This window comes from Ischnura elegans, chromosome 3 (assembly GCF_921293095.1).
Source record: "Ischnura elegans chromosome 3, ioIscEleg1.1, whole genome shotgun sequence".
NCBI lineage: Eukaryota > Metazoa > Arthropoda > Insecta > Odonata > Coenagrionidae > Ischnura > Ischnura elegans.
In genome coordinates, this window is record NC_060248.1 from 20550149 (window position 1) to 20565760 (window position 15612).

The 15612-nt window shown below is 38.6% G+C and overlaps 1 protein-coding gene across 4 annotated transcripts in view; it reads right to left on the reverse strand.

The window, feature by feature from the left end:
- LOC124155516 (ubiquitin carboxyl-terminal hydrolase 20) overlaps positions 1-15612 on the reverse strand; it is a 41945-nt gene that overhangs the window by 22738 nt on the left and 3595 nt on the right. The window contains exons 1-7 of one of the 4 annotated variants that reach the window (XM_046529402.1): positions 15409-15538; positions 14989-15138; positions 10752-10871; positions 8390-8657; positions 7566-7801; positions 5606-5747; positions 4272-4566 (exon numbers count right to left, since the gene is read on the reverse strand). In XM_046529402.1, the coding sequence (XP_046385358.1) occupies positions 4272-4566; positions 5606-5747; positions 7566-7801; positions 8390-8657; positions 10752-10871; positions 14989-15072 (1145 nt within the window). In that variant the 5' untranslated portion in view covers positions 15073-15138; positions 15409-15538. Of the gene's footprint in view, positions 1-4271; positions 4567-5605; positions 5748-7565; positions 7802-8389; positions 8658-10751; positions 10872-14988; positions 15139-15287; positions 15340-15408; positions 15539-15612 lie in introns of those variants that run through there. The other 3 variants (XM_046529404.1, XM_046529403.1, XM_046529406.1) reach the window with 3 other exon arrangements.

Consider the following 15612-nt stretch of genomic DNA (forward strand, 5'->3'; position numbering starts at 1 on the left):
GTCCAAAATCGGTGTGCGTGCAAGGGGCCTGACGGAACTACACTCGGCCCTCCATCAGCCAATGCCTCTGCCATTTTTTTCCTTTCCGAGACTCCACAGGAAAATAGGAAAATTTCAAGTTACAGGGGAACAATTGAAACGTGTTTCATCCCTACCCTATCTCACCAACTGACCTTTTTCGGTCTACCAGGTTCAATTTTCCGAGTTTCTGGAGGTCAAATGCTAGGTGAGTCACCTTTTGAGCTCGGAGATATCTCGATATCTTTCAGCAATCGTAAGACACGCACGAGGTTCTAAAAAGAATTTGACCTAACGCGATGTATATCTGACAGCATTTAAGTTTTTTGAGCTCTAATTGATTGACACAAAGATTTATAGCTAAAACAAGGCTACTAATATTCAACATAGTCCAAACAGCACAATTTCGGAAGAAACAAGCGTAACATAAGCGCATTCAAACAAGACGAGACGGACTGGAAACTTCAGGCAACGCAAACTGCGTATATCACATTGCTGCGCCTTCGCCCCTTCGCATTAAAGGCAACGACGTCACATGCAAGATCGGACGTGTTCTTCCCTTGCTCCTTCGCTCATAGCCTCGTAGCTTGAAATACGGTGGGGAGGGAGCGCGCTCCTTCCCCTCGACCTCGCCTTCAGCACTCTTCACTTATAAGCATTTCCGATTTCTTCTATCCACCATTTAGTCCAACAATGAACACACTCGTTCGAATTTTTTAAACCGCAGGTTTAGACACCAATATAATTTTCAGTTGCAAAAATCCTCATATTAGCGTCTGAAGATGATTTTTGAAAAATCAGGTGCTCAACGTAATGGAAATTGCTCGGCAAGACAGATGTTGACTATTAACCAGATATGTCCTTCAAAACAACGCGTTTCTATACATTTGATAAGCGATTACACTATGCAGTATAAATGCCGCGGGATTCCCACTCGTGGCAGCAAATTTAGCGAGCGCTCCGGAGCGAAAAACCCCACGCGATCTTTTCAATGTTCACCTCTGGGGTACCGACGTGACGGCGCGATGCTTGCAAGAAATTCAAACAGGAGCATTTTAAAAATACGTCACTAAGGGATAAACTCCCCTGCCTGCCGTTTGATTTTGACCCAGGGTTTCAGATGACTGACTCACGCTGAAAACCAAGGCCACTCAGTTCCCCTTGGACTTGCGACCGGTGAAGGGGAGCGGGGGAGATAAGAAGTTTGTGTAAAAGGCGCACCCCCATTTTCGGCTGCAATGTCTGGGAAAAAAGGTGCGCCTCTTACACGCGCTTATACGGTACTTTCCGTGAAGGAGCCAAGCACGAAAGGGTTAAAAATAACAATAACAACTACAACATTCTTCAATTGAATAATAAATATATATAAGTAAAATAAATGGAGTCAGTATTTAATAGAGATGGGTCGAATAGCAGATTTCTCGAATTCGAATATTAAATCATTGCTCGAATATTCGAATACCTCGAATTTCGAATACCTCGAATACTAAATGATGAATGCCGGAATGTTTGACTCGGTTGCCTATGCAGCAGGCAACACAAGATTTTGGGGAGTAATTTTGATTTACTTTAAATGATTCGAACAGGAATTTAGCTGATTAATGAATATTTTAATTTTATGGAAACAATTGGGCATATAATTAATTCAACTAACATCGCTTTACCCCCACTTCTGCTGCCAAGTGCTAGCTGACAATCTGAGGCATTTTGCAAAATACAAGCTCTTTTCCACCGGATTTTCTTCAATTATTTTCAGTCCATCTTTGGGAGTTCTCACGAGATAAGAAGATGAATTGGAATTGCTACCAGGGAGAAACCAAATATTCTGTGAAAATGTCCCTTTGTCTGGGACTGTAACAATAAAGATTTATAGCACCACTCATTAATTGTAACTTGATATATACTTTCGGAAAAAAATACCGCATCAACTTCCGAGAAGCTCTGCTGCTCCTATCGAGTTTCGCCAGAATGCTAAGTCTCCGTCGTATTTTCACATATATTTCTTTGCGTAAAATGCTTAAATAAACTCAGAAATACGTCGTGTTTGGTCTTATTCTTTTTGAAATTACGCGCACATTACTAATATTTCAATTCAATAAAGGTGTAACATCAATTGACGAAAGTCATTCTTAGACACCTTTTGTGCTAATAGATGACTCATTCAGCGGTTGACCTCCACAGAAATGGAGAACTTCGAAGCTGGTAGGAAAAAAAAAGGTCAGTGGGGGAGAAAAGGGAGGGCCGGAAACACGTTTCTATTGTTCTCGTGCAACCCGGTATTTTTTCGAAGGTAAGGTCTTCGTAATATGATCCCTGCGCGAGCTGTGACCTTTTTTTTATTTCGAAGAAGAGGAAATCCTCAGAGGGGTGGGCTAGTGCTGAATGGAGAGGGATACCGGATCTTGGGAAATGCGCTAATGTAAGTATCCCACGGTACTCACACAGCAGTTGACCTCCAGAAATGGGGAACTTCGAAGCAGGTAGCCAGAAAAAGGTCAGTGGGTGAGAAAATGGGGGAGGGCGTGAAACACGTTTTTATTGTTCTCGTAACACGATATTTTTTTCGAAGCAGGTGTCTTCGTAATGCGATCCCTGCGCGAGCTGGGACCTTTTGTTTGATTTCGGAGAAGAGGAAAGCGTCAGAGTGGGTGAGGCGAGTGCTGAATGGAGGGGGATAGCGGATCATGGGAAATGCCCTAAGGTTGCTATCCCACGGCACTGAGGTTCTCCTGGTGGGGGGAATCGGGGATTTTCGGATTTTTTCACCCGACCATTTTCGGTTCCCCTCGTCGAACTCTTTTCACCACTAAAATCCACGAATTTGATGTAATTCGTCAACTTGCGTAAAACGGCGCTGCGAGCACTAAATGACTACAGTTCTCTACATTTTTCCGAGTCAACTACCAACGACGTGCGTGCGACAGTGTATGACGCGAAATTCAAAGTATTCGAGATATTCGAGGCGGTACTTTTCGCATAACTATTCGAAACCTCGAATATCGAATACTTTCTAATATTCGAGGTATTCGAGTATTCGCGGATACTATTCGCACATCTCTAGTATTTAAGGTTGGAGCCATAGAGGTCCAACCTTCACAATCAAGACGCAGGTGGTTCTTACGTTTTTTTTTCTATTAAGATGCGTCTTATAAGCCGTTAAATATGGTAACTTAGTGAGGCAGGGAAGTTTAACAGAAATTCATATATATTATCCTCTTTATCAGTCCGTAGTCTATCCCTTCTCCGACTTCAATCAGACATCAAATTCATTTATAATACCCTTAACTCCCACTTCGACAGTCCTGACATTGTTTCCTTCCTCAACATTAGAGTACCTTCCCGCCACACCCGATCTACTTCTTTACTCCACATTCCTACACCCAGGCTATCTGTAATTAAGCGCTCACTTATCCATAGGCTTTCCTTTTTAACAAATACTCTCCCCGGTGATATTGATCCGTTTGGTCTGACACTTTTAAATTTTACTCAACGGGCATTGACATATTTATCGCATAAATGACTAGATAGCCGGATAAAGGTTTGTTTTTCTTTTTTATTCTATTTAAATTTGTAACAATTAATTATTCTTTAATTATTTAATATTTGTAGTTATAAGTGCACTTTAAATTGGCAGTATTGCTGAATGTGTACCTCTTTATTAAAATAAAATAAATAAAAATATCAATATTATCACATAGTCTTCCATTTCCAAAAATTTAGAGCTCAATTAATTATTGGTGACCAATGCACACTGCAGAGACCAACCGCATGGAATGCGGCATGCCACTACATACCATAAAAATACACACAGAAGCCTCCACCAACGAAATCTCCAGTTGCTACAAGTCTAGTTTCATTATTCGAAAAAAGATATATTTGGTCAACTACCCAATACTTAATACTAATCGGTAAATTTATATAGAGCAGAACAATATTTGCCAGAAACATCTGAATGTTATTAGCCAATTCTTGGAGAGTATGTTTAACTCAAACTTGTCCAATTTGAAGTCCATATTTTTGAGTCTCCCTTCAATTTTGCTTTAACAAGGTTTTACTGCATGCATATGGGTCACTTTTATTATCTTCACACCAGGGCCATAGCCAGGAGAAAAATTTGGGGGGATAGGAGTTAGGGTACAGGGGGTTCCAACCCCCTGGCCCCTCCTCTGCTAGCTACAGCCTTGGTTTACACTCAAAGTAAAAAAATTCCAACTGATGGCATGGGGTCAACTTGTGCTTGACATGGGGCTTACTTGTGCTTGCAATCCGACTGCCCTCCCCCCCCATGGTGCCTCTCTCCCTCGTCACTCAACGAGCTCTGCTCGCTGACACCCGAGTCGCACGTCTCATACTCTTCGCCCTCAGACTGACTGGATGCTTCACCCCTTGCCGAGCCATCTCCTAACATCCCCGGCATGCCGTCCCCCCTCATGCGCCCACCGCAGCTGCCTTTCTTCGATCCTTCCGCCGCCTCCTCCTCCCGACTCTCCTCCTCATCCTCACCCTCCTCATCACTCACGTCCTCGTATGGACTGCAAGTGCCATCACCTGAGAAAAATAGACAAATGCATGACAGTGATGGCATCAAGGAATTTGAAACGGATTTCTAGTGTTGATAACAACAAAGATTGTACGTACAAAGTAATAAGGCTAGAAGTCCGGAAGTCCGATATTTTTAGCCCTAAAATTTCGTTTAAAAATTGCTTATGCACAGAAAAAACAAAGAATTCATTTCAAAGAAAAAAATTGTTACATGCAACAAATTATATCATTGAAAAAACTATTGACAATATAACCACTTCGCAACGAATTCCTGTGGTGTGGATAGTCATGGAGTGGTAAGGTCAGGCTTAATTGCCAAGGTGTGGTCCTAAGAACTCTCTAAGCTGGGTCTCAGGCCAGGCCTGAATGCATCCAACAATTGCTACCTCAGCAGTCACTACCATTCCCTCGCATCAGCCAGAGACGACATCCGGTTGTTTGCGTTAAAAAATCTGTGACAACTATACCCGACGTCAGGTCTTTTATGCATGAAAATGCCTGTCAGCTCCACCCAACGTCCGGTGCAAAAGGTTTAAAAATTTAAACAGTTAACCTTATGAGGAGCAATAATTTTATTTTCCACAGTTGAAGGGTTTTGCAGAGTTAAGACTAAAGCCAAAGTCCACATTTTTAGCCCTCCGTATCATTAGAAGCCATTCAAAACCTAAATAGCAGCTCTAGCATATTGGGCTAATTCAACATCACTAGCCAACTCCAGTCATTTACAGAGCTAAAAGGAGATACAGCAGGCTATTAAGTGATGTAGTATGACAATGATTAGGCAAAGGGATTAAGGAAAATATATCATAAATCAGGGGGTCTCAGAGATCAGGGATCAGTCTCATAAAACTATTTTATTTCAAAAATTGATCAACTTCATTGCAGTTTTAAGTTGATAAGATCAAGTAAGCAGTTCCAATGAAGCTATTCAATATTTCAATTGCTAAGTTACGGAGAAAATATTGATGAAATTTAGAGTCAACAGATGATTTTATGAGAAGAAGATAGGAAATAGCAATGCATTACTTCATGAGCCTCAACTTACCCATCCTATTGTGAAGTCCCTTTCCATCAATTCCAGGTCGCTCAACTACTGGCTCTTTCAATTCTTCGTGAAGCTGATCCATAAAACAACGTAAAAATTCCTGAGTGTCATGTTGCTGATAACCTCTAAACATAGGGTGGACCTAAAATTCAAAACAAATATTAAAATTGGTGCATCGCAACTATAATCCAAAAAATTATCTGTTCAAGCAAACTTTAAGGTAAATCAAATTGATAAAAAATACTGATTATTTAATTTTAAACTTTAGGATAAAATATTTGCCAATTTAGTTAATACAACCCTCCAAAATGTTTAGTCATATGACTACAGTGGAACCTCGATCTATGGTTTTTCAGGGGGATGGGTGAAAAAAACGATGAATGCAGGATTATTTGAAATGTTCCTTTCTAATAAATATATTTTTCATATAATTGATGTAATAGGTAAAGCGTGAACAATGTTACGTTAATCGTCAGCGGCACGCCCACTTGATCCTCGGCTTCATCCCACTTATTATTTTCACCAGGTAGCTCCCTCTACCCCCACCCCTACTGTCATATGCTAGCGGACAAAACGAGGCGTTCTGCAATATTTACGCACTTCAAGCCCGGATTCTTTTCTTCATTTTCAATTATTTTCAGTCCATCTTTTAAAGTTCTCTTTTGTTTCTTCGGAAGGGCCATGATCCGAAGACTAATAAAAATAAAACTAATAAAAATGAAACCTGACTTTATTAAACCCACACACGGAAAACACTCGCAAGTTTGAAGTCCATCCACCCAGGAAAGTACGGAACCACTCGTACGAGGTGAAGTTAGGCACTAACGCAGAGCATACTGCAGAGGGTTAAGCATGACCATATGACTGCACCATGAAATTTTTTGCCCTAAAGATAAGGCAACTTACCCATTATTTTCTGATTAACATAGCGCCAGATGAGCAGATGAATTCAGATTGCTAATAGGGAGAAACAAAATATCCTGAGAAGATATCCCTTCGTCAGTAGCTCGGACAAGTACTTGAGACTTATAGTATAACACGTAAATTGATGACTGATAATAACCTGATATCTTGTTTTCGGAAAAAATGCCGCATCAACTGCCAAGAAGCTCAGCCACGAGGATATCGAGTTTCGCCAAAAATCACCTTCATATTATTCCAACTATTTCCTGACTTAAAATGCTTAAATAACGTTAGAAATACGTCGTGTTTGGTCCTGTTCTTCTTTAAATTACATGCGCATTACTATTATTTCACTCTAATAAAAGTATAATAGCAATTGCTGAAATTCATTGTTGGACACCTTTAGGGCTAATTGGTGATTCATGCAGTAGTTGACCTCCAGAAACAGGGAACTTTGAAGTGAGTCGGCTAAAAAAATCAAAGGGTGAGAAAGGGAGAAGCTTGAAAAAGGTTTCTTTAGTTCTCAAGTACCTTGATATTTTCTTTCGAAGCTAAGATCTTCGTAATACAATCTTTGCGCGAGCTGGAATCTTTTGTTTGATTTAGGGGAAAAGGAAAGCATCAGAGGGGGGAAGCGAATTACAAATGGAGTGGGATAACGGATCTTGGGAAATGCGCCAATGTTACTATCCCACGGCACTAAGCTTCTCCCTATGGTAGTGTCATCTCCTGGGGAAGATTCAAACTATGAGCCTGTCATTATTAGCCATAAATGACACGTATATATTTAGTCTCATTTTTGTCAAACAATGGATGCGGGAAAATTATACGTCGGAACTGCGATCTTCAAATGATCAATGTGGGAAAACGATTCTTCGGGGAACGATAGATGCAGGAAAAAATTACATTGTCTGTATGGAACTTTATTTGGGACCAGGAACGGCGAACGATGGATGCGGGAAAACGATCAATGCGGGAACGATAGATCAGGGTTCCACTGTATTTAATTACATGAGTGTACTGCATGCATACTTTTCACTTGATCCTACGTACTTACATTTCGGATTCCATATAGGATGCCAGATGGTACCACATAGCCAGGCCTGCGCTTGTGCCACATTTCCTGAATAAGACGGAGATAATTCCGTGATAGTCCAGGAGGCTTCTTTTCTGCCCGTGCCACAGAGCCACTGCACTCTAGGAAGAATTGCGTAAGGGGTGGTGTGTTCGATAGAGCCTGAAGAGCTGAATTCATGTAGCACGTGTTGCCAATGTTCTGCAGTCCAGTCAATCCTACAGTAAATGAGGGAGAATGCTAACTTCAGATAACCAGGTCAATTAAAGCTATGAGTAATTTCATCTTGGAGTATAAAGGAAAGAAAAATAATTTTAAAAATATTAAAGAAAAATAGTGCTGAGGGGACTTGAGTCAGAATTTCCCTTCTTCAATAGCATAGTTACACATATCCCCAGATGAACATCTTTGAGTAAATTAAGATTCTGAATAGCAATTTGAATTCACTTATTTAACGAGCTTAGAAGACTTAAAACAGGAGAGCTCAATAAATCGTTGGGGAGCCAAATAAACCCTGCTTTAATGGAGATCACCAGTCATTTGCAGGGACTGGCCTTATACACCCATACCTATCCAACCCTCTTTTGTTGTCAGTATATTTTGTAGTTATTTCTTTTTATGTTAATATATGCTGGTGCCTATCTCAAAAGTGAACTCTCTTTTGTGAAGTTTATTAGGATACCTTCAACACCCTTTCCCCACATGTTTCAGCTACAGCACCAGTTTCTGGACAGAAAACGTACACTAAAAGTGTGATACTCAAAAGCTCTCAAAATTAACCATTAATGGAATGAAAATCAACCTACCTCTTGGTTTAGAATTATCATCACCACTTTCATCCGAGTCACTAGATTCACTATCACATGGCACTCCACCAGCATTTCCAATGCACCCATTGCTCGATCGCGATGAATGCAGAAATGCATAATGTGAGGCTGGATTTGCACTGACAGCATGATGCCCCGACCAAGGTACAGGTGGATCATTATTATCCAAGAAAATTTCCTGCTCACAAATATAACACCACACCCTCATGGTTGATAAGTTGAGATTCAAGCTATGAGTGGGCATCAACTGCAATCAAGAGTCACAGGAAATAGTATTCTTCGTTGGATTTCAACATACTTTGTTACAAAGCCTAAATACTACATAATTAACAAACTAATACACAGTTATGTATTTCCACTTTTGAAAATACATCAACATGCAACACCTAAAGCTTCCTCAATAGGCTGGTGGGGGAGGACACTAGCCATTTGCAAAAGAAGTGCATGGAAGAGATACTTGATTGATAATAATAATAATAATAATTTAATTTGTCCAAGGATCTACAAAAAGATATAAGACACGTAAAAAAAATAGAGGAGATTCATACAATTTAGTAGATTAGAAACATATAGTTGAAATGTTATGTACAAGTATGTATTTTCACATTTAATATATTTTTAAAATATGTATTTTCAAAACATGAAAATGAAGCACTAGATTGTGGAATCCGTCAGGAATTCCGTAACAGAATAATAATTCTTTTCAAGCAGGAATGCCTTCAACTTCCTCTTAAAAGATACCAATGACTCACATTGATTTTTTAAATGGTGCGGAAGTTTATTGTATGTTCGGAGTCCCATTTCTCTTGGACCTAATTCAGTTCTATTTGTCCTCACTGTATTATAGCGAAGGCTTTGCCTATTTCTGGTTTCATAATTACGAAAACTGGAGTAAATTTCAAACATGTCCATATTTTTACGTGTAAATATTAGCAGATATAATAAATAGACACATGGTAATGGGAGGATCTTCAAAGTTTTAAAGATGGGGCTAGAGGGAGCATCATAAGATTCTTTTTAAATTAATTCTAATTGCCCTTTTTTGTATTGCAAATATTTTGGATGCGTGGTGTGATGAGCCCCAAAAAATTATGTTATACGACATCAGGGAATAAAACACCTTAATATACAGTAAGATATCTGCATTAACAGAGTTTCGGAGGTGGCATAAAAGGTAGCAAATAGAGCTAAGTTTATTGGCTAAATATTCGATATTCTTAACCCAGGACATATTACCACTTATATATGAACCTAAAAATTTAGTTGAAGTAACATTCTCCATGGACTTTCTATCAATTTTAATTAAAATACTTTCCAGATGACTTTTACAACCAAATTGAACAATATGTGACTTTTCAGTGTTGAATTTCAGTTTATTATCAACGCACCAGTGAAGAGTAAGTCCTCCCAATCATTAAAGTCTTTCACTGTTTCAGAGAAAAACTAACTCCTATACATATCCATTCACCAATATACATACATATCTCCCTTATTTTATTATTTCTGACAGATATAGAAACATTATGACTTTCTAAGATAATGTTCTCCAAGTCGCCCTGAAAGATATAAGTTTTTATTGCTCAAGCAATCTAAGCCTAGTATGCAACCTCAAAGGATTGGGGTGGTGTGGTGACTGGAGAATTGGATTTTGTGGACCTCCGTGCCTGCAGATGTTTTTCAGGTCTAGAATTATGAATTAAGAGAGTGGGCACTATGCATGAAAAAAAATTTATTTCACTTAAAACGTTTGAGCGAACACTTTCATTCACCACCAATTGATGGTTGAATTCGTAAACTGAAAATCATGTTCACCAAATGTATATCAAAAGTAGTTCAATTGAGAAAACTACTTAAATGAATTAGATTTACCACATTTTGTTAAATACCTTTACTGTGCTCGGGAAAAAAGACATTTTTCACACCCATTAAACTCTAGCATTACATCAACACTGATATATTTACCTCTTAAAGATAAAGTATATGACATGCTAATTTCAATATGTTACTTTTGTTGCAGTTAGTAACGTAGGAGGTTGTTCAAACAATTTTGAGTTTTTGGCCTAGTTTTTAAAAGTTGAAATTACAAGGCGATAATTACTTCAACTCTGATTATGAATGTAGAATACTTAAAACAGCTCAGACAACCAAATTGAATCCAAAATTTTATACAACTAATCAGTGAAGACCAGAGTGACCCACTTCCACACTGTCAGAGATAGCCTGAATACAGCTTTTAAAAAAACTCATGAACTAGTAGATATGTTCTAAAAACATTTATGTATAAACAAATTATTCACTTTAGCAATAGCACATAAGCAAAAATACATTGAGAATAACATACCTTGTTATGCTTGATACTGTGATCATTCTGCGCCTCACCACAGCCAACCCTCAGGCAGTCTTTATACAGGCAAAGCCAAAGGTTTGGCCCCTCCCATGTGCAATCCTCACATTTTAGAATCTGAAGATGGAAAGGCTTTTTAAATAATATTGCTAAAAATGGTTAACAAACATGACTTCATGGCAGGCAATAAAATATCAGTGAATGGATTTCAAAAACCATTTTCCGAGAATCTAAGTTTCAATTTTCACAATGTTTGAAGAAGTAATTTACATAATAAAACTTCAGGAGAGGCTATGGACTAATAATTTAGGTTAAAAATCATATTTTATGTATGCAACTATCCAACACCATAGTAGCTCTTAAAATATTTACTCATATTTTTCTTAAAGCAATAGTAATTTGCATTGCCCTATGTACAGGATGTGCCTTTAGGGCAAACTTTGATGATGGCATCACAGCCTCAACCTACACCTCCTTTGGGATGATTTTCTTGTCTAATATTCCCTCTACATTTCATTAAAATATGCACGATATCCCTTCAAAAATGAGATTCAAGATTGTTAAAGTGTTCTTATGTTTGTCTGCATGCTTCATTCACAACTGTGACATTTCCATGTGGCAAAACTTAACATACTTTACCCAACTGTAACTGTTGAAGCTATGCATCTACCAGGGGTAAATATTTACCTCTCATATTATCACCTTTACATCATATTATCCACTCAAGAGTCAACTTAAAAACAGGTTGTAAAACATGTGCAAAGTCTTTTTGTTTAAACTGAGGAAAATTTCAATGCCATACTCTCACAGTGAAGTGAGCTCTTCCCTCATCTGTCCAAACCTACCTTCAGGTTGAACCACTAAGCGAGTGACTCACACGAAAGAGTGCACTCAGTTTTCCATTTTGGACGCTATTCCCTTCACTTATAGATTCTTGATTGCTATGTTGTAAAGTAACAGTACAGTTGCCTGTACAGTGATAACATAGTTATATTACATCTCATTGAAGCTCAAGCATAAATCATCTTAAAAAGACCTTCCGCCTAAATGGCTACAACAAGGGGGTATCTTCGGCCCTTAAAAGGGCCTTCAGTGATCGAGAAGGCGCCCGTGAGGATGAAGAACGTCAGGAACTGGTGGCAAGAGCCGGAATGCCATACGTGCCCACGGTTTCCGGCAAAATCTCCAGAATTTTGAAAAGATACTGAATTGAATCCTTCTTCCGGCCCTGTACTAAGCTTAGGGACCAACTAGTTAGAGCCAAGGATCCCTGTGGCCTCGCAACTCCCGGGATATACCAGATTCCCTGTGAATGTGGAGAAGTTTACGTGGGTGAAACTGGCAGGACAATTGCCACGAGAATAAAGGAACATCAAAGGCATTTCAGGCTATGTCAACCGGAAAAATCTGCAGTGGCCGAACACGGCATCAACCAAAACCACGCCATTCATTGGGAAGATGTGAAGATCATCTCTCGAGAAAAGAATTATTGGGAAAGGATTACGAAGGAGGCCATAGAGATCCGGCTGACGGACAAGAACTTCAATAGAGATGGCGGTTACTCCCTCAGTAAGTATGGAAACCCATACTGAATAAAATCCAATTGGCTAATACCAAGGACCAATCAGAGGGAACCTGATATCCCGGCACGCTATATAAGGCGAACACCTTCCGAGAAATGACACTCAGCCATGAAGATGGAGTACCACTCATACCCCGTAATGTCGGCAGCCATGAAGGAGATTACCCGGTGGATAACTCGAATAGCCTTCTCTACCAAAGAAATCACTTGGTTGCTTACTCAGTGTCTTGAACCATCTGAACCAGAGTCCTTCAAAGCGGAGTTGGAAGATGAGGAGGACAAAATCCAGGAAAGGGAATGCAGTTTGGAGATAAACAGGAAATGGACAGCAGTAAGGAGAACTATAGTGAATCTGAGACTAGTGCTTCAGCTCAACTACTCGGTAAAGACAAAGTAACCAAGTGGGTAACAATTTCACCCCCTAAAAACATTTGAAAAAGAGCACATAACATATTTTCAAAACTTCTTGGGGTCAAGCTAAAAATGCTGATTGCATTTTAGCTTGCTGGCTAGTTTTTTTGATGATGTAACTATTGCAACAATCACAGAAAATACAAATATCCTTATTCAATCCATATGAGATCATTATACCTTAGATCAAGATGCTGAAGAGACAGATACTATTGAAATTAGGGCATTATTTGGCCTTCTTTATTTAGCTGATGTACGTAAATGAGTCGCCTAAACTCTGCTGACATTTGGGCTTCTGATAAGACGGGGATTGAGATATTTCCAGTGGTTATGTCAAGAAAAACGTTTCCATTTTTTGGCGGCAATATTTACGTTTTGACGAAAAGAACACCAGGGAAGACAGAGAACAAAATTGATAGGCTAGCTCATACTCCTGTGATACATATTTGAAAAATTTGCCAGCAATTGTGAGAGTGATTACACAATTGGTGAATAATTTTTGAGTTTTAAAATTTAAATGTTAATGTGCCAAGGGTAGAAATGAAATAATATTGAAAGGATGCCATAAAAGGACCTTCATTTATCTCCTTACAGCTTCCTCAGCACCACTTTCGCAGCACTCGGACTTACACTAATTGAGCGAAAATTCCACAGGGAAAAAAAATCATTTGCCTTGACCAGATCCCCCAATTTCCAGTTGAGTGCTTTAGCCCGTTAAGATACCTACGCGTCATTCCCTTCTGTGGAAATCTACAAATTTCTAGAGGGGAATGATGCTCTGGTATCTCAACTAGCCAAATCACTCAAATAGAAAATTGGGGGATTCGGGTTCGAACCCGTCAAGGCAAATGACTTTTTCTGTGGAATTTTTGCATAACTTGTGCATTGCGGGTGACTCTGTAAAGGTATCACCGTTGCTAGACCAAGTATACTTAAAATTACGATTATTGTTCCAGATTCTCCCTCCATCATACGATTTCTAATTACATTTGAATAAAAACAGCAAGGGATTATCTTCATCTTCTACTATTTCTTTTGTCTTCAGTCTCACACCTTTTCCTAGTGACAAACAGATCCCCAACATGTTTGCTACACCTATTCTCAAGCTCTTCCTCCCCTATTCATATCTGAACCCACTAAACCATATTTCTTAGAACAGCCTATTTTCTTTTTCACCAGATAACAACTTCCCTTATCCAACAGCACAATCCTCCAGCATATTACAAATTCTCTTTTTGCTTTGTCACTTCAATACCTCCCCTTGTTGGATGGTAAGAGGGGCACATTCTCAAACCAAAAGGGGATCTCTAGTTAAGAAAATTTGTTTTCATATCAAGGGGACAGTCAAGAACTGCTGACAGCTGACATCCATACTCAAAGGTGATAGACACTAAAAACTGAGAAATGTACTGAGTACTTCATCAGCAAAACTTTTCTCATCTATTCAATATCACTCAACCATACTCTTTCCGAAAGTTATCCAAAAGCCTCCAAAATTATTTCTTAATATTTTTCTTCCTACTCCATCTGATCTTGGGAATGCTTCAGTTACTCAGTTCAGTAAATAGTTTTACATTTAGTAACAATTGATAGTAAAACAAAAAAAAACCTGTTTAATATCACCTTGTTCCACAACTACCCCTGATTCCTTAAAAAAAATACAGATGCATGCGGACAAAAATTTTTTCTGAGGGCTCGACTCTCACCACAGTATTAATTATAAAGTAGATTAGAATCTGAATGAAAACGAAAGAAGTAAAAAAGAAAGAATACTAATGATTTCTTAATAAAAGAAAGCGGCATAAGAACCCAAACGAAATTACAAAGAACGAATACTTAATTTTCTCATTAGTAAGGGGTAAATGAAAACATTATAGATATAACAGCGCGGCAATATTACTTACCCTGACAAGAAATCTGATTTTTAAACCTCACTATTAAAATGTGAAGTTCCTCCTCTGAGATTATTATCGTAGAGGAGCATTAGAGTATTTTAATTAATTCGTAATTCAATGAACAGTGTCTATTCATATATTACCGTGGATCTAATGATTAACGTGAACGGGATAAGGTTCACACACATAAATTACTACTTCCAACGAATGGCATGCAGCCACAGCAGAACCATCATATTAATCCCTCAATGTACACTTAAACAGAGGAAATTAAAAGCGGCCTACCTCTATCCAAAAACCTAATATGGCTTGCAAGGGATATAAAAAAGTAGACTGCTTCACTCACCTCACGTTTCTTCTCAATCTCGGACAAATTTAAGTCTCCAATGCTGATGACGTGAGGGCATCTACTACTATTCTCTCCTGCCATCGCTGTCCCATATGAAATTCTTGAAATTTTTCGTAGTACTTAAAGAATAACACTGGGTCTGAACACCTTGAAGAAAACGTCAAATGTCAATTTTCACAGACCGATGTTGTCAGTAACCAACAACTTCTGTCAACAGTGGACTATAATTTACAGAGGGATAAATACACGAGTACACGAAATTAACACCTTAAAAAACTAAGGTGACTCAATTTTACCAAATAATATTTGAATAAATGAAAATCTCATGCATGGCACTTGATGTTTCCGACCCGCTAGCAAATGCAAAGGATAAAAATCGCACAACACTTAACTTTAAGAAATAATAGCAAACTTTACCTGACAATAAAAAATTAAATGATCCACTTTAAACAATATATGAACAATACTATACATTTGACGTTCATGATCCATGAGCAATTTATTTTCTCTCACAATTAGAAGAGAGTGCCGCCATCTAAGCACAAGTCTTCTAATTATTAAAAGAAGAAATCCTATTCGCGCAATAGGCTCAAAAATTAAAGTATCTTCTTGAAAGACCGC